The sequence below is a fragment of the Fusarium poae genome, chromosome 3 (assembly GCF_019609905.1).
Source record: "Fusarium poae strain DAOMC 252244 chromosome 3, whole genome shotgun sequence".
Classification (NCBI taxonomy): Eukaryota; Fungi; Ascomycota; class Sordariomycetes; order Hypocreales; family Nectriaceae; genus Fusarium; species Fusarium poae.
The window spans coordinates 609,697-628,555 of record NC_058401.1 but is presented as its reverse complement, the minus strand read 5'-3'; the positions used below and the strand labels follow the sequence as shown (position 1 = coordinate 628,555).

Genomic DNA, 18,859 nt, shown 5'->3' with positions numbered 1-18,859 from the left:
CGCCCTGTGCACCTGACTCTGAGTCATCACTACCTACACTTCCCTCAACTCCTTGTCCCTATCAACACCACACGCAGCTTCATGAGTCACTTCGTGATATCATCAGGGGAATAAGAACGGCACAAGAAGATAGCCTTATTGGCTAAGAAAACAGATATACGGCACATTTTGGCAGGGAAGCTGTTTCCCTTGCCAGAGCATCACCAGAGCCGTCGCAGTCATTTCTCCCACTCTGAAATAGCCAATAAATCAATAGAAGCTTCAAACTACGCCTTTTCATCAGTTTGAGCCTATTTTGACAAGATTTGAGTGTCATTTGATTGAAAAAAATGGTATTTTGGTGCAAATCACGCCAAGTGGGCATCTTCCGGGATGTCTCACACTTTTCGCCTTGTCTCATACTTTTGTGGCCAACTAAGCTTGCTTAGTTGGCACCCCCTCCCGGCTAGCCAACGAGTAGATCTATTGGGTGGGGATCGAGGCTTGGGTAGAGGCTTCGCGTGCAATTTAGTGTATGTCACATACATACAGCTTGTGGTTGGTCAAGATACGAGAGTTTAATGACTTGACTGAGCTACAAGTGTGGAATGCTGGCCAGTCTGCTACCCTACAAGATGTCAATATAATTAGTTGTACCAAAACACACAGAGGTCCTCATTGATAGAAATGTAGAATGTGAAATCTTGACTGAGTAATAGTTGCACAGCTGCACTCTTTTTTTCAGTGTTCTTAGTCATTATTTGTAAGGATTGGCAAATAGTTACTAACATACTACTGACATTGCGTCAGTGAAAGACTAGTACTGGCCTAACGGTTGACAGAAGTATTGATCAGCCTTCCAAGGTACATGGCTGAAGAAATTAGAAGTATTTTTGTCTCCGCTTTATTATGGCGCGACTGTTTGGTACATCAGATCAACATTATCAGAAAGCACGGTTTGAGAGGGATATATGCCATAGTTCAGATTTAACCTATCCATGAAGTTGTATAGAGAGGCCCTGTATTTAATCTTCCTAGTTAAAAGAGGCATTAGCATCATTTTTCTGGTGTGATCAAGACCAGATCATTCCATTATCAAGATTATCATAAACACTTGTCCAATTTCCCCTCACGTCCATTTAACCTAGCGGATAAAGTGTTCTAAGAGCAGCGATTGGATGGCTAAATGCAAGCCTCCAAATTTATTCATTGTACAATGATAATGATCAATACAAGACCAAACCTCCAACGCTTTAAGTATCAGCCAAATTCATCTTATCACTTTAACTTGAATTGTCATCGGAAGATTTTCGTAAAAGAGTCAAAGCACAACACAACTCAAACTGTAGCGACTAAGCACCAATAATGTCGCCATCCAACCCCATTATTCCTGGCTTTTCGCCTGACCCTTCCATCGTCAAGGTTGACGAGTGGTATTTTCTCGTGAATTCCACATTTCATATGTTTCCTGGAATTCCGGTATACGCTTCTAAGAATCTCTTGTCGTGGAAGCAAATCGGTACGACATCAATAAAAGTAACCACAGATAGGGACATTGACAAAGTACAGGAAATGTCATTTCGAGACCAGGACAAATCAGTTTAGCCAAGTCGCCCACGGAAGTGAATCCCCTCCCTGGCATTGGTGAGGTAATGCTCGCGACTGGCGGACTCTTTGCACCAACGATTCGATATCGTGATGGCACCTTTTACGTCGTTTGTACAAACGTCGTGCGAACCCTCGGAGAAGCAGATGTTTTGGAAAATTTCATTTCGTCAACCAAGGACATCTGGTCGGGCCAATGGAGTGATCTCGTCAGATTCGAATTTGACGGCATTGATCCTAGCATTCTCTTCGATGATGATGGAAAAACCTATATCCAGGGATCTAAATCTCCAGGCCCAATGACCAAGATCGCCCAAGTCGAAGTCGATCTCGAAACAGGGCGTGCGGTCTCAGAGGAGAAGATCCTATGGGAAGGAACTGGTGGCGTATACCCCGAAGGACCGCACATCTACAAGCGCAACGGATGGTACTGTTTGATGATTTCTGAAGGCGGAACACACGAAGACCACATGATCACCATGGCCAGATCTCGCCACGTCTGGGGACCTTATGAACCGTGCCCTAACAACCCAATTTTGGTTCCCGCTAGCAGCGACATGTACATCCGCCATACGGGACATTGCGATGTCTTTGAGGATGAGAATGGCCAGTGGTGGGGGGTTTGTCTCGGTGTTCGTCGGGATAAGGAAGGACGATACAATATGGGTCGAGAGTCTCATCTTACCACTGCAAAGTGGACTGATGATGACTGGCTTCGCCTTGACTCGGTTCAAGCACAGGTTGATACTTCAAGGCTTGATAAGGCTGATGCAACCCAGGCTCTCACGGCTGTAGAAGGTGTCGATTACCTCTATATCCGAGACGCGCATTTGAACAACTACAATATTAGCGGGTCCAGCATTAGTCTGACTGCTTCTGACATTGACCTCTCTCATACTCACCAGTCACCTACCTTTGTAGGTAAACGCCAAAGAGTGCTCCAAGGCCAAAGCGTGGCTACGTTGAAAATCGATCCGTCGAGTGCGATCAAAGCAGGAATTGCATCATATAAGGATGAACACCGCTACGTCCGAATCTTTTATTCCCCTTCAGACAAGGCGATAAAATACGAGGCTATCAACAACGCCAAGCAGATCAAAAAGACTTCCACCCACTCTGTCGGTCAAGATATAGAGAGTCTGCGCTTCCGTATCGAGTACACAGAGAACGAATATCGCTTGTCTTATGCGCCCGACGGCGGAGATTGGCACTCTGTTGCGACATTGGATTTGATCGATATGACTGGCCCCGATTTTGTAGGCCCCGTGATCGGCGTGTTTGCTCTGGGCGAGGGAGGGAACGTGGAATTAACCGATTTTAGTGTGGAATAGATGGATAAATAGTGCCAAGATGTTAGTTACCTAGCTCAAGACACATGGCCTGATGGAATGAGTTTGTCTATTGAACGGAACCATTCCGACAATTTATTTCTTTTTCGTAAATCTTCGGTCCTCTAATGAATTAAGCTCTATTATTATTTAGTGCTTTTTAAGGTATAAATCCTAAAGTATATATTAAAAATTAATATAATAAGAAATACTATTTTTAAATTTAAATACTAATAAAGGTCCTATTTAAAGGTATATATTATAATTTATAAAGTTAAAATTATAATAATTACTATAAAAGCTTTTATTCTTTCTAAAGGTTAATTATTAAATATTTCTTTATTAATATTAATATTAATATTAATAAAACTATTATATAAAATAATAAACTTTAAAGTCTTTATTAACTTTAGCTATATATTAAACTAAAGAACTATTTATAAAAGCTTAATCTTTATAATTAACTTTATTTTTAAAGAAAGATATTTAATAAAGTTATTTAATAGCTATATTTACTTTTAATATAATATTTTTATTAATATTTAAAATTAAAATATTATTAATATAATTAATAATTAGATTATTATTTTTATTATTTTTAGCTATAATACTTTTAATTATATAATTAATTATTAAGTTAATAAATTAAAGTTTAAATTTTTATTATATAAAAAGAAAAAAGCTTTAAAAGCCTTTTATAATATTTAAGAAAAAGATAATATTAATATATTAAGAAGTAAAATACCTTAAATAAAGTTACTTTTTAATCTTTAGAATAATCTTTAATAAGGAAAATAAGTTATTAATAATTTATAGGGTATTTAATAAAGGTAATATTATTAAAAAGTTTATTAAATTAGAATTTATTATATTAAGAATCCTATAAAGTTAAAAGACTAAAGAAGGTTCTAAAGAGGAAAGGAAAAAGCTTATAATTAATACTATAGCTTTTAATACGATAAAATTCAACACAATGGAATCAAGCTCTGTCTCTTTTGCCTAAGGTGACATGCCAAGCAACGGATCTGCCGTGACAATCAATGTCAGGAGCTACATGACTGATTTACCGAGCTGTTGGTTCTCGGGATCATGCTTCCAGGCTAGTAATTTAGCCGTTGATTGAGCCAAGTTCCCCCCCTAACCCTAGCCATTCATCCACCACAAGAACTACTAACGACACGAAAACGTCTCTCATTATCCGGGATGTTGGTCGTTGAGCTTAATTTGACAATCCCCATATTAACCGGAAACTCCAGACTCTGTTATTGGCCAGACGACAAACCCCATGGGGAGGGTTTTCGCACATCGTAGTTCGGTTAAAGCAAGTCTTGCGGGGAAACGGGCGTTTGGGACGGCTGGTAGTGCACCTCGGCAATGAGATTGACAGATTACTGAACCGATTCTGTAACGAATTTTGAGTGAATCTGTCGGAATGCTTTTCTGTCATATGTTTGACGCGGTTCGAATATGCATGGTAGGCATGTTTGCTAGTGTGACACGACAAGGTAGGCTAAATGAAAGAAACTGTGATATTGCAATATGACTCGGCTCAGTAATATAAAAAGGATCTACACCTCCCAAATCTCTATGTTGACATCCCATCAGCTCCCAAGACCCTGGTGTATCAATCTTGTTGACTCCTCTTTAATAATTATTCTTCATCTTTTTTGAAACCCTGCCACTCAACATGGGTCTTCTTCGCCCTCCCAAGCGGACCCAAAAGGTCATCCCAGCCAAGCCTACGAAAGGCCACTTCTTCTTCGCAGGAAAGGAATTTCAGCGCCTCAAATGGTGGAAGAGACGTAACATGCGGACTCTTTATTTTTATATTGTCATTTTGATTCTCACCAATACAGCCAATGGATTTGATGGTACGTGCTGCAGTTTCTCGCTTTGTGACTTTCTCTAATTACTTTAGGGTCTATGATGAACGGTCTTCAGACTCTGTCGTACTGGCAGGACTACTTCAACCACCCTCGTGGTTCCGTACTTGGTCTATTCAACGCTTCCATGAGTCTTGGTTCCCTCATCGGTCTTTTCTGTGTTCCCTATATGATCGATCGCCTCGGTCGAAAGATGGGTGTCATTATCGGCTGCCTCATCATGCTTCTTGCCGTTGGCTTGCAGTCCGGTGCTCGTAACTTTGGCATGTTCGTCGCCGCCCGCCTTCTGCTCGGATTTGGCGATTGTATCGTACTTGGCTCAGCTCCTCTTCTTATCGCGGAAATTGCGCATCCCCAAGACCGTGCTGTCCTTGTTACACTCAGTGGTGCTTCGTACCATTCTGGTGCTTTCATTTCCAGTTGGGTCACCTATGGTACTCTCCAGATCAAGAGCGATTGGTCTTGGAGATTACCCAGCCTTCTCCAGTCGATTTGCAGTGTCGTCATTCTTGTTGGAATCTTCTGGATGCCTGAGAGTCCGCGTTGGTTACTCAGCAAAGATCGCCATGATGAGGCCCTTCGAGTCCTTACGCACTACCATGCTGAGGATGATGTGGATGACGAGTTTGTTCAACTGGAGTTTAGTGAGATCAAGGCTGCCATTGCTCTCGACAAGGAGATTGGACAGACTGGATGGGCCGATTTTCTGAAGACCAAGGGGAACCGCAAGAGAATTGGTCTCATTACTGCTCTTGGATTCTTCAGTCAATGGAGTGGCAACGGTCTAATCTCCTACTACCTCAAGGGTATCATGGATGCTGTGGGTATCACCAAGGCTGAGACTCAGCTTGGCATCAACGCCGGAATGAAGACTCAGGGCCTTATAATCAACACCACCTTTGCCTTCTTCATTGATTACTTTGGTCGTCGTCCTATTTACCTGACCTCGACCATTGGTACTTGTGTTATCTTCAATTTCTGGACCATCGTTTCTGCTCGATATGAGATCGACCCCAACAAGGCTCTGGGATATGCTTTCGTTGCTCTGACCTTCATCTACGGTTTGTTCTACGATGTGAAGTAAGTATCTCCATCGGCCACGACAACATATTTATACTAACATGGTAAAGGTCTGGTCTCATGGCCAATTACACCACCGAAATCCTGCCATACGGCCTTCGCGCAAAGGGCTTCACTTGGCTTAACTTCTGTGTTACCGCCGCGTTGTTCTTCAACCAGTATATCAACGGTATCGCCCTTGACGCCATGGGCTGGAAGTACTACTGCGTCTATTGCGTGTTCCTTGGATTCGAAGTATACATCATTTACTTCTTCCTTATCGAAACTCGCTATACGCCCATGGAAGAAATTGCACAGTACTTTGATGGCGATGATGCTGTGGATGTTGGAGAGGTGGCCCGTGCAGATATGAAGGACAGAGGAATGCTCATGGAGGAGAAGGGCCCTCATGCAACTACAATCGAAAGACTAGAAAGCCAGAAGTAGATGGTCATGCTTTGAAGAGTTGAGGTGAGCGACCTAGTTGGTAGGAGGAGTGGCAGTAATGACAACACGTGTGCATCGTCGAATTACTGATTCCGTTTTGTTTCGTGTTTACTCAACATCATACGTGCATTGACTTATGTGGGAAGGAGGGCATGATAGGCAACTAGGCTTGGATGAATATGCTACATGCATCTCATTTTAACTGACACAGTACTTGGTGCTTCGTCGCATTGTGTTTATTATGTCCTGCGCCCTGCATCTAGCTTTTGGCGTTGCGACGACAGTTATAGACTAATATACCTTGTTCCAATGCCAGTATAGCACAAGGTATCAAATTTATATACAAGAATGTGTGACTCAATGTCCATCCAACCTATAGCAGCTCCCGTGTCTCATAGAACTTCAGCTTAAAAGTTAGCAGTACCCTTGGTGACTTGACCACTCTTGAGTGCGACGTTCTTGACAACAACCTGCTTGTTGTTCACACTGGTAACGCGGACCCAAGCAGAATCACTAGGCAGAGTACCGTCAAGCATCCACATGTTGGGGTTCTTGAGATAGCACGCCTTCCAGGTCTTTCCACTGTCGGTACTGACATGGACAGCCTTGACACGGTGGGTCATGTTCTCGATTGTAGCGGCGAACCAGTACTTGGAGGCGCCACCGTGCATGTGGACTTGGAGAGGAGCGGAGCGGAGAGGGCACTCGATCCACTTCCACTTGATGCCGTCAACGCCGCCTCCCTTCATGTTGTTGGTAAGCTTGTTCCATGTTGCGGGGGTCATGTCAAGATGGTTCTTGTCGCCTCCAGTTCTATTGGTGACCTGAAAATCATGCATTAGCTGTGGTTCTTTGTGATTTCATGATTTCCTACAACTTACCATAATCTTGAGAGTCTTGCTCTTGTACGTAACCTCGATGCAACCACCACAGTTGGCACCCTTGTTCCAAATCTCGTCAGAGACACAAGTGCTTCCGTCGATACCAGGTGGCAAGTCGTATCCAACGAAACTGCAAGCACCGCCCTGCCAGCAATCTTCCTCAGTGCAGCCGTCGGCATCGCCGTAACGGGTTCCGAGGCCAGTGAAGACTGGCGTTACGGCCGCGGCGTTGGCAACCGTCGAGGCGACGGACAAGAGGGTGACAAGGTAGCTCGCGAACATTCTGAAATGATGGAAAAAGTGAAAAATAGGTTGAAGTGACAAGTAAGAGAATGTGATGCGAATTGTGATGAGCTCTCTGATGAAGAGAAGTCGTCCTTATATAATGCCAAGTAATCTCGTTTCAGATCATTCTGTGGTCCTGTCATCTCCAAGGCATGCCACAAGCTACAACCAACCCCCACCTGTCATCATATGGAAGTTCTATGTGGTATGTTCCAGACTTTCGGCTTCCATGGCCGCGTGTTTCCAGTACCTTGTAACCGTAATCTCCTCCACGATAACCGAATTGACCTTCCTTTCAGATCCAATCATGGAATTCTACGTGCCGGCTTCCGCCCCAAAGTTCACGCTAATCGTTTCATATTGACAAACGTGGCGGAGACGCTAATTACAACAGCAAACAAATCCTTGTTATGCCGGTAGAAACAAGGATGAAGACCGTTAGATGATCCACAATTAAGCAGGATTCAGTGCGTGTTCTAATGGGTCTGATTTATTCCATCCAAGGAAGTATTTACAGGGACAAACTAATGTGTAAAATACTGTAAACAAAAGACAAAAGTGACGAGGCTGCGTCAATCAAAGCTATCAGACTTCGAGACACACCCACACTAACCACAATTCGACCAAATGGGTTTAACGCTGACCGACGTCTTTTTTCAACCCCTTGCGTGTAGATATAGCAACAGCCTTAATGATGAGGCATCAATAACATCACCTGGAAAATAACATCTAGTCATGTCAGCATTCCCTCTTACCGCTATATCTATATCTAAAGCTTAAGAGATCATAAAAAACAAATATCTATCTAACTCAAACTAAAGATGCCAGTAAACAAGTTACAGGACCAGCGCGAGGTCAGTCACAGCCAGTTCCGTGACCATACCATCATTCACCAGGGGAATATTCAAGGGAATATCTATTATGGCACGCCACCCCACTTGCTGGCTCGTGATGGAGTAGTTCGCGTTATCCCTTATCCCCGCAACGAGCATTTCGTCCATCGGCCCGAAGTTATCAACAAGGTAGCTAAGCTTTTGCCGCCGACTTCCGGGCACTGGGCAGCACTCTGGGGTCTAGGAGGATCAGGGTAAGTGCATACCTTTACTTTGTTATCAAACGTTACTACGAAGGGCTAATAATAAACAAAGTAAAACTCAAATTGCTCTAGACTACGCCTATCAACGCGGCGACAAGGACGCAGAATGTTGCATATTCTGGGTCCATGCCGAGAGCGAAGCAACTTTTCTCGCCGATTATAAAACGATTGGCAAGAAGCTTGGGGTTGATGACAGACTGGAAGGAACGGTTCTGCTTGATGTAGTGCGTAGCGAGATTGAAAGACGACCGAAATGGGTTCTCATCCTTGATAATGCTGATGACCTGAGGTTATTTGGGGTTGGCCAACAAGCAGACAAAGATGGAAAAGCGATCCACGAGGCCCTCTTTAGCTATGTTCCTCGAGCATCGCAGGGGACTGTGCTCTGGACGAGCCGAGATGCGCACATCGGTACTACGATTGTCGAATCATGTCAAGGTATCGAGGTGCAGTCGATGGCTATAGACGAAGCAACGATGCTGCTTACAAAGACCAGAGGAGACATATTGACCCAAGAGGAGGAAGGAGTGTTTAGTCTTCTGGAAGAGTTGCAATATCTACCCCTCGCGATATCGCAAGCCGGCGCCTATATGCAGCGAACATCAATTACCGGCCAGCAATACCTACATCTTCTTAGACAAGGACAGACTCGATGGGAGATACTTAAGAAAACCGATAAAGACCGATATCGACGGCCTGAGGTGCCAAATAGCGTGCTTGAAACATGGAATATCTCCATACAAAGAGTTCGAACTGAAAGCGAGATGTCATACCAGATGCTACATATAATTGCGTATGTAGATCATCAGAATATACCGCAAAAGCTGCTGTCAGAAACAGTAGCTCGTCGTCTTGTCAATGATGCTTCTGGTATGGACTCTAGAGATACGAATGGAGACGTCTTAGAGCTTGAGGTCTTAGAAGCTATCACGCGGCTAAAAGAGTTTTCTTTTCTGCGCCTTCGAAGGGCAGAAGATGGTGACCGGAGGTACGAGATGCACAAGCTAGTGCAGGAGGCAATACGATATACGCTATGCATGAGGCAACCTGCAGTGACTATCAACAGCAAAGCGTCCGAGGAAGAGAGCGAAGTCAACGATGATGAGGTATATTATTGTGGTAGAGCGCTACAGGTGGTCGATGATCTTTTCCCAGTATCACAACCATCTTCCTGGGCAATGTGTGAACAGTACCTTACACATGCCATTCAAGTGAGTGAATGGGCAGAGATCGGTAAGATGAGGATCGAGACAGGAAATCTACTGGCCAAAGTATGAATTTTCCTGCGCAACCGGGGGCGTTGGAAAGAGAAAGAGCCTATAGATACTCGTGTGTTGGAACTCCGGAAAGAGGTTCATGGCGAAAATCATCCCGATACGATTCAGAGTATAGCCGATCTTGCAGCAACTTACCACCACCTGGGGCGATATGGGGAAGAAAAGAGGTTAAAGGATGAAGTATTGAAACTTCGACGGCAGGTCCTTGGGGACAGACATCCAGATACAATCAGGAGCATGGCATCCCTTGCGACGGCATGCTTTCGGCAGCGTCAATATGACGAGGCTGAAGTAATCTATCAAGGTGTACTAGGACTACAAAAAGATAGGTTTGGAGAAAGGGATGAAAGAACGACCAAGACCATGGCATCCCTCGCAACAACATACCATCATCAATGTCGATATGATGAGGCCGAGAAACTTAAAAGCAAAGCACTGGCAATCCAACAAGAAGTATGCGGGGAGGAGCATCCTGATACAGTATGGCTCATGTCATCCCTCGCGACAACATACAATGTACAATGCCGATACGACGAGGCCGAGAAGCTAAACGATAGAGCGTTGCAAATTCAGAAACATATGCTCGGGGAGAAGCATCCGCATACATTGTGGACAATGGCATCCCTCGCGACAGTATATCACTCCCAGTGCCGATACAAGGAAGCTTTCTTGCTGCATCAAACCACCCTAGAGCTGCGTCGACAAGTACTTGGAGATCATCATCCGGATACGTTGCAGAGTATCGCGTACCTAGCTTCTGCGGAGGAATCGTTAAAACCACGATATGAATCGCTGTGTGACTACTGGATATAAGGCCTGGCAGAGGGAATGTAATCGCTGCCGGTACTCAGAGGGCTGTCTCGGTGCATTGTCGCATTGGTGACGGGTGATGGAAAGAAGGGAGAGCTGATACAAAAGAATACACGTGCATCAAATGATCTCAAGTCTATCTTTGGGTTTTGGTAATGCGAGGACTACCTGTCTTGGTATCTTGCAGCATTATTGGAAACGTAGATATAAATTGTATTGGACCACAAAGAACTTAGCCATTAATTGGTTGCATGCGCATGCCTTTTAAAGTGCTACACGATGATTCCTTTGGACACCTAAGACCAGGGTCAATGAAAGGTCACTTTACACAAAAAAAAAAAAAAAAAAAGATTCCTTTGGACGATTGATACCAGGCCCATTTCGTGGAGACTCCATCTCTATCCTTAGATGTGAGCTCTCGTTGTTTTTTCTGGATAAAGGACTTCTTAGAAAGTTCTCGGTAATCAGCGACTGTTATGCTGAGTAGAGAGTACCCCTGGCGGCGCAAAGTCTAGTCGTGTTAGATTTCGACGAATTTCACGACGGCAATGGCCATAGACAGGGCTCCAGGTAAAGGTGCAATCAACTTTGTCCATCTACCATTCAAAAGATAGGCAACTAAATGGAGACAACCAAATAACAAGAGAGTATCATAGCCGGGTGACGTAAATCATTATACTATCACAGAGCTACGAACAAGCACCGGAGAACAAGTGGATCCAACTGTTTGTGAAAAAGAGCTATGGAAGGGTTTGATTTGATGTTTGAAATTTGTTCCCTAAGCTGTACTGCGTTGTGGATCACAAGAGCCGGCCGGCATTTACCAAATCCAACACGACTAGTATAGAATGTCTGTGTGAGACATGCCACGTTGTACCCTGGAGGATGCTATGATCTATGTTTTCACTTTATTTATTAGCGGAACTCTTTTTCGATACCCCCAAAGCTGATCGAGGCCTACGGGTTGAGTTCAATATCCCACACTTGTACTGTCAAACGATTGTTAGAGTTATGAAGGATAACCTATATGGTATGAAGAGATATAATAAAGATTCCATCAAGCTGAATTCGTTATAGTTTACTCTTGGGGCACGGACCTTCGTTTCCTGTTGTGGACTATTACCATGCTGAGGGACTTTGACGTGGCCTTGCACGCTCGGACACTGCATATATGCAACCAATTGTAACAATTCTGATGGAAATGCTGCACCGCACATCTGCAGATCAACCCTCTTTCGTCTCCACTTTCTCTCTGTTGAGCGCTTACAGTCGGAGGTATTACCAATATGGGAGACTACTACATACACAAATAAGAGACTTGTCATTTCTCTAAAAGAACGAACTCGTCTTTTTCAAACATCATTTTTGAGCTTATGATATAGGCAAGATGAGCAAAGAAAGTGATAGCTCGGCAGGGCTGGTGCGTGATATCGTCCAACTTATCACTGATGAGCCCAAGGCCACCATTGGTATTGCATTTATCAGTCTTTTTGTCATCTTCGTCGTGGACTCACTCAGAGCGTGGCATCGATTATCTCATATACCAGGGCCGTTTTTGGCAAGTTTCTCGAGACTATGGTTACTGAGAGGATCGATGAGGGCACAACTGCCTATGGAGATACAAGCTGCTGTTGAAAAGCACGGTATGGATGATATCGCCCTGTCATTTCATTTCGACATAGTTACTAAGTCACTTGATGTAGGATCCCTAGTTCGCATTGGGCCCAATGAGTTGGCAACAGACGACGCCAAGCTCCTCAGAAGAATCCACTCCGGTCGTTCATCTTATACGAGATCACCATGTATATAAAGGCATTATGAATAGTGTCTAGGCAACATACTGACATCTTCAGGGTTTGAGTCTATGCGCTTTGAGCCAGGTAAAGACAACCTGTTTTCGATGCGAGATGAAGAAGCTCACAGGAAGCTGCGTAACAAAATGGCAGCTGGTGTACGTCCCTTTCTTTGCAATCTCGGAGGTGCACTAATGAACTGAACCTTGCCTTCAGTACTCCGGAAAAGAAAACCCTTCCCTGGAACGCTCTGTCGACTCGGTGATCGCCAGTTTTATTACGCTTCTCGAAACAAAGTACTTGTCCACGGAAGATGTATACCGTCCGGTGGACTTTGCTCAGAAAGCCCAATTTTTCACTCTCGACGTCATCAGCGATCTGGCCTTTGGACAACCTTTTGGATATTTGACAAAGGACGAAGACGTGTTTGACTTTCTCAAAATTACAAGGGCTTACTTTCCGTTCACCGTTACCATGGCGAATCTACCATGGATGATATCACTGCTTCACTCTCGTTTGTTCAGTGGTCTTGTGCCAAAGGATACTGACAAGGTTGGGTTTGGTGCCTTTATCGGGTATGAGGTTTCTCGAGAACTATTAGACAAGACTGACTTTATGTAGTGTTGCCAATAAGAAGGTTGCAGAACGGTTTGCACCAGGCGCGGCTCCGCATGCTGACATGCTGGGGTCCTTTATCAAGAACGGACTCAGCCAGGAACAGACGTCTCGAGAATCACTACTGAATGTCGTTGCTGGAAGTGAAACAACTTCCACTACCATTCGCATGATAATGGTATGCCTTTTGACTAATCCAGACGCGTACAGACGACTGCAACAGGAGATCGATGATGCTGCCCGGGCTGGAACAATTTCAGCACCTATCACTGATGCGGAAGCTCGCAACTTGCCTTTTCTTCAAGCCACCATCCAAGAAGGACTCAGAATCAAGGTCCCTGCAGCAGGACAGCTCTACAAGGCGGTCCCGGAAGAAGGTGACACTATCAACGGCATGTTCATTCCCGGAGGTACTCAGATCGGAATATCTCCCTTTGGAGTCTACCATTCCAAAAAGGTTTTCGGTCCGGATGCAAGCGTCTTCCGACCAGAGCGATGGCTAAATGCCAACGCCGAACAATTAGAGGCAATGATTGAGAATGTTGGACTTGTTTTCTCAAGTGGAAAGTGGCAATGTCTGGGCAAGCCTGTTGCAATCATGGAGTTGAATAAAATATTTGTTGAAGTAAGTTTGTACTACTGAGTAATGAGTTATGCTCAGACTAACATGAGTAATAGCTGTTACGACGGTTCAACTTTAGCATCGTCAACCCTGAGAAGCCTCTTGATATCTTCAACGCTGTAAGTACCTTTACTTTAGCAGTGGAGTGGAAACTTACATTGTCATCTAGGGTGTTTGGATCATTGAAAATTTCCACGTACGCGTCACGCGTCGCGAGATTTAGGCATATTCCCGTATTATACCCGTCATGGGACCCAGCGTATAGTATCTCGCGCAGTGTTGGGTCTTTGTCTACTTATGCAAAGCTGATCTCATCCTTTGGATCTTTTCTGTTCATCATTGCGGTGGAAAATACTGGCAGGATTTGGAAAGTTGCTTTTTCTGCTGTGGACTCGGTGTCATCTTGGACGTCCACGCAGAGAACCTTGTCATGTTCAGACCAGGCCATGTATAGGGACAGTTTAATAACTGGCTGTCTCTTGTCTAAAAGAACTTAGTATTTTTTTAAAATTTTAGGTAATTATACTATATATAATGCTAAAGAATTAAAAGAATTACAAAGTTAAAAAGTTAATTTCTATAGTAATAACAGGGAACATAATACATTGATAATCTTTTGTGTAGTAAATAAGTCTATATCCTTTGTAGCTAATAAAAAGTTAAAGACTTAGCAAAACATAAATGCACCTTGTTCACAAGGTCGCGAAATGTCAGAAATCTATTGTCGGGGTCTTAGTATAACCCAGCAAAGTGAGACGCTTTTGATATCACTACGAGATCAAAGTTTCATCCGTAGAAGTGCATGTAGGGGGTTGTCTAGGCATTAGACATGATGTTGTTGTCGTTGGAAGATAGACGCGATTGATTGAGGTGAAATATTATGCGGGGTTATCGATAAGAAGTTTAAAAGTACTCGTTGGCTAGCCGGGAGGGGGTGCCAACTAAGCAAGCTTAGTTGGCCACAAAAGTATGAGACAAGGCGAAAAGTGTGAGACAACCCCGCACAGGCTGCTGTCGCAAAATCATGACTTTTGCCCGCCAAAACCAATGATTTCTAGGACATCAATCAGTAAAAAAGTCATATATCACGTCCATCAAAATTATGCCCTCACAATCAAATCTGAGAGCTGCTCAGGCCGTTGTTCTTTCACGCCAGCGACTTCGCCGCGGTCTCAATCGTGATGCTGCCGGCCGCCCAAAGAAGCCACTGACTCTTCGTGCTGCTGAAGCTCGATATGCCGGCTCTGCTCGTGCATCTATCGGCTGCATCGTCAAGAGAATTGAGGCTGCGAATACCGTAGATTATGAGGATGTTGTCGATCCTAAGATGGGGCGCCCGCGGCAACTCACGGATGAGGAAGAAGAAGCTATCGTGTGTTATATCATCTGGATGGAAAGTCAGGCCTGCCTGCCTCCAAGTGGGAAATAGAAGATGCAGCACTTACTCTGCGGCGCCGCCGTGATCCTGATGCGAGACCTGTGAGCAAGATGTGGTACTCTCGCTTCCGCGATGATCATCCTGAGCTTGCGAAATCGGTATTGAAGTCGAGAGAAGCTTCGCGTGCCGAATATGAGGAAGGCGGCGTTGATGATACGAAGGAGTGGTTCCAACGCCTCAGCGATGTGATGACGAAGTACAATATCGGTGCATCAGAGACCTGGAATGCAGATGAAGCAGGAGTTAGAGTCGGAATGCTACGAGATAAGATGGAATGCCTCGTTGTACGCACCAAGAAGAAGTCAGCAACAGAGGTATTTTCTCCGCAAGATCGCGAGACTTGCACAGTCATCGGCTCAGGCAACGCAGCCGGCGCAACAACGCCCCCTGGCTGATCTTCAAGTCGTTGCCAACGCTTGAGTGGGCGTTCATTGAAGGTGATCCTGATATGCGCTTCGCTCAGTCAGACTCGGCATTCTCAAGTGCGGCGATAACGCTCGAGTGGGCGAAGCACTTCAACCGATGCTCGTGGGAGAAATCTGCTACTGTACAGCAACGTCAGCTTGATTTTGAAGAGTGGTTTGGGTGTAATGAGCACCTTCAGGATACAAATAACCGCTTGGTTACTCACGATATGCCTCCCGCGGCGAGGCCTGATGATGAGGCTGTATGGCGGCTGCTCGTTATCGACGGCTTCACAGGCCACGGCTCATTCGAATTACGAGAATATATGATAAAGTTCAATATTCTCGTAGCATTTCTTCCGCCTCATTCAACGCATATACTCCAGCCGATGGATGTAGGCGTATTTCAATTCTCTGAAGGAAGCGCATCAGAAGAAGCTTCGTGAGGCGTTGCGGAAGGGAAATCTTACCTTTGGCCGGCGTGCCTTTGCAGGAGCTTTTCAGGTATGTGCCTTCTTAATCAGCCTTCACCGAAAAAGGCCCCTTTTCTCACCAAAATCAGGAGATCTTTAATGAAGGCCTCACTGCCGCTCACATCATCTCGGGCTTCCAAAAACGGGCATCTACCCTCCCACAGACCGACCTGCCATAGAACATCTTCTCAGGAAGCAGCTCAAGAAGAAGAAGACCTTCACGCCTGCTCATTTCTCACTTCTTCCCTCAGATATGCGATTTCACGCCGCTTCCAGCACCGCCGAGACCATCGGCGAGCGATATCACGATATCCTCAGTTCTCCTACGCTCGCAGGGCTCCGGCACATTCGCAACATCGTTCATGAAGCTGTGGTGCTTGAGGATGTTATCAAAAAGTACGTGGATGATCGAAGAACTCGCATCGAAAAGCGGTATCACGAGAGAAAGCGAGGCCGCCGCGCAAAGACCGTCTCTGACCTTATTCCTACAGTATCGCTGCAAGATCTGCGAGATCAACAAGAGGAGGCTATCGCCGACGATAAGAAGAAGCAACATAAGCAGGGTATACGATTCACACGATCTGTCATCATCAAGGAGATGAACCGCCTCAAGGATGAGTGGCGAGAGAATAAAGAAGTTATCGTCAACGGCATACCAAAGAGGCTGCAGTTCAAGCAGTGGTTGGAGCACACAGGGAAGCAATATGACTATTTATCTATGGATACACAGCGTTCACAAATGACTCAAGCACTGAAAGAAGAGACTGACGGCTATATGATAGATACACAACTCCCTGATGATGTGCGTGAAGCTATCCGCAAGGCACAGTATGCCGCGAAGCCCCTCAGCGCCGTTGATCTCACCGGCCTCCCTCACAGTGATGATACGGTCACTTTCAACCTCACACAAGCACACGAGCACGAGGAAATGGATGAAGAAGACGAGATTCTTCCTGTAATTGAAGTCGCCGGCGGCAGCGAAGTCGAGATGCCCTCATCGCCGCCCTGTGCACCTGACTCTGAGTCATCACTACCTACACTTCCCTCAACTCCTTGTCCCTATCAACACCACACGCAGCTTCATGAGTCACTTCGTGATATCATCAGGGGAATAAGAACGGCACAAGAAGATAGCCTTATTGGCTAAGAAAACAGATATACGGCACATTTTGGCAGGGAAGCTGTTTCCCTTGCCAGAGCATCACCAGAGCCGTCGCAGTCATTTCTCCCACTCTGAAATAGCCAATAAATCAATAGAAGCTTCAAACTACGCCTTTTCATCAGTTTGAGCCTATTTTGACAAGATTTGAGTGTCATTTGATTGAAAAAAATGGTATTTTGGTGCAAATCACGCCAAGTGGGCATCTTCCGGGATGTCTCACACTTTTCGCCTTGTCTCATACTTTTGTGGCCAACTAAGCTTGCTTAGTTGGCACCCCCTCCCGGCTAGCCAACGAGTAGTGGTTAACACATGGTAATAGTTAAACCGAAGATCCACCCTTATTGCACAAAACTAAAGACATGACTTAATATAACGGTCCTTTGGGTGTTGGATATCGAATAGATACGTGGCTTGGAGAAGTGCGGCTGTTAAAAATGATTGTTAAGTAGGCGAATTGAGAGGCAAGTGATTAACTGATGTGCAGTTCGAAGATGGCAATCGGCAGTTCGTGGCTTAGTATCTTGTCAAGACAAAATCAAGACGATGTTACTCTATACAGCCCTGTTTGTCTTGCTCTTCTCTTCCTACATGTTCCGAGTTAAATTTACCTTTGCTTTTATCTGAAAGGCTGAGCCGTCTTAACCGAGTCGGCCGCTTCTTGCACCAATCGAACGAGCAAATCCCAGCATAGCCACGCGATCGACAGTCTGTTCATTCGTATAACCTTGCAAAGTACGGATAGCAAATCCATTTCTGTCCCAATTCATATCAACAGGGTTGTTCCATTAGCCATGCAGCGATGCACTGAGAGAGGTTCCAGCCATTACATTCAGCCATGGGTATGATGACAAGTCGACTGACTCGCCAACTGTTTGAAAATTATCAATGCAGTTATTTTATGATCAGAGAGCTGGATTGGGGAGTATATGAGCAGAAAGCTTTTAGTACATGACCTACGGAAACGTGGTACTATTTTCATCTTTGTGGCACCTGACATCTAATGCTAATTGGATTTTTAAAAACAAGGAATACGAATCTGGGTTTAAATATAGTTGTGTAACAAGGCTGGTGTACTCTAAATATTATACTTATTCTCTTAATACTATAAGTACTATACTATGATAGCCTTATAAGGCGCAATAACCTGGAAACAAGTGATATCATAACTAGACTAGCAGGGTAGACAACAATAGACTGAATTTGTAGCTTCACAGCCTCATCCTTCCAAGAATTGCAGTAAACCACGGATTGCCGTATCCACCATGAGATTGGCCCAGACAAGCGTGACAATGGTATTCTTTCTAAATTCATGATTCTCAGTACGTAACTGTTTCCCCATATTCATTCAAACACCTGGAAAGTGAGAATACTGATTAGAAATTTCTAGTCGCTGCACAGTGCTGCTAAAAGGGGTTTATGCTTCTATATCCTGGTTCGGTCACAGGATGCAAGTCATTCCCCCCAGAACCATTGCATGAGGAAGGTTAAATATGAAAAAGTAATACATTATTATTCTTGAAAATTTCGCCTAGTCTCAATGCTTTGAGAATTGGTATCATAGACATAGGTATTCTTATCAAGGTCAAAGTATACACATAGTGTCCTTTAGCATCAAGGCTCCATACTACACGAACCTCGACAGTTGACGAAGCGTGACGATTGTAGCTTGAGCGCAATAGAGCCATTGATCGGAGAATGGCGG

The 18,859-nt window shown here is 44.6% G+C and overlaps 5 protein-coding genes across 5 annotated transcripts; 4 read left to right on the top strand and 1 right to left on the bottom strand.

The window, feature by feature from the left end:
* Positions 1-1,344: 1,344 nt before the first annotated feature.
* FPOAC1_007583 (uncharacterized protein) lies at positions 1,345-2,915 on the top strand (the record flags this gene model as incomplete). The annotated part of the gene is made up of 2 exons (XM_044852035.1): positions 1,345-1,498; positions 1,549-2,915. The coding sequence occupies 2 exons, from the start codon at positions 1,345-1,347 to the stop codon at positions 2,913-2,915; spliced, it is 1,521 nt and encodes a 506-aa protein (XP_044704705.1).
* Positions 2,916-4,599: 1,684 nt separating this feature from the next.
* Positions 4,600-6,301, top strand: FPOAC1_007582 (uncharacterized protein; the record flags this gene model as incomplete). Its single annotated transcript, XM_044852034.1, has 3 exons — positions 4,600-4,783; positions 4,831-5,875; positions 5,926-6,301. The coding sequence occupies 3 exons, from the start codon at positions 4,600-4,602 to the stop codon at positions 6,299-6,301; spliced, it is 1,605 nt and encodes a 534-aa protein (XP_044704704.1).
* A 407-nt stretch (positions 6,302-6,708) lies between these two features.
* FPOAC1_007581 (uncharacterized protein) lies at positions 6,709-7,464 on the bottom strand (the record flags this gene model as incomplete). Its single annotated transcript, XM_044852033.1, has 2 exons — positions 6,709-7,125; positions 7,183-7,464. 2 exons carry the CDS (start codon positions 7,462-7,464, stop codon positions 6,709-6,711), a joined length of 699 nt encoding a protein of 232 aa, XP_044704703.1.
* Positions 7,465-8,288: 824 nt separating this feature from the next.
* On the top strand, positions 8,289-9,840 carry FPOAC1_007580 (uncharacterized protein; the record flags this gene model as incomplete). Its single annotated transcript, XM_044852032.1, has 2 exons — positions 8,289-8,554; positions 8,616-9,840. 2 exons carry the CDS (start codon positions 8,289-8,291, stop codon positions 9,838-9,840), a joined length of 1,491 nt encoding a protein of 496 aa, XP_044704702.1.
* Positions 9,841-12,037: 2,197 nt separating this feature from the next.
* FPOAC1_007579 (uncharacterized protein) lies at positions 12,038-13,903 on the top strand (the record flags this gene model as incomplete). Its single annotated transcript, XM_044852031.1, has 6 exons — positions 12,038-12,452; positions 12,504-12,601; positions 12,660-13,018; positions 13,065-13,683; positions 13,737-13,799; positions 13,850-13,903. The coding sequence occupies 6 exons, from the start codon at positions 12,038-12,040 to the stop codon at positions 13,901-13,903; spliced, it is 1,608 nt and encodes a 535-aa protein (XP_044704701.1).
* Between the last annotated feature and the right edge of the window lie 4,956 nt (positions 13,904-18,859).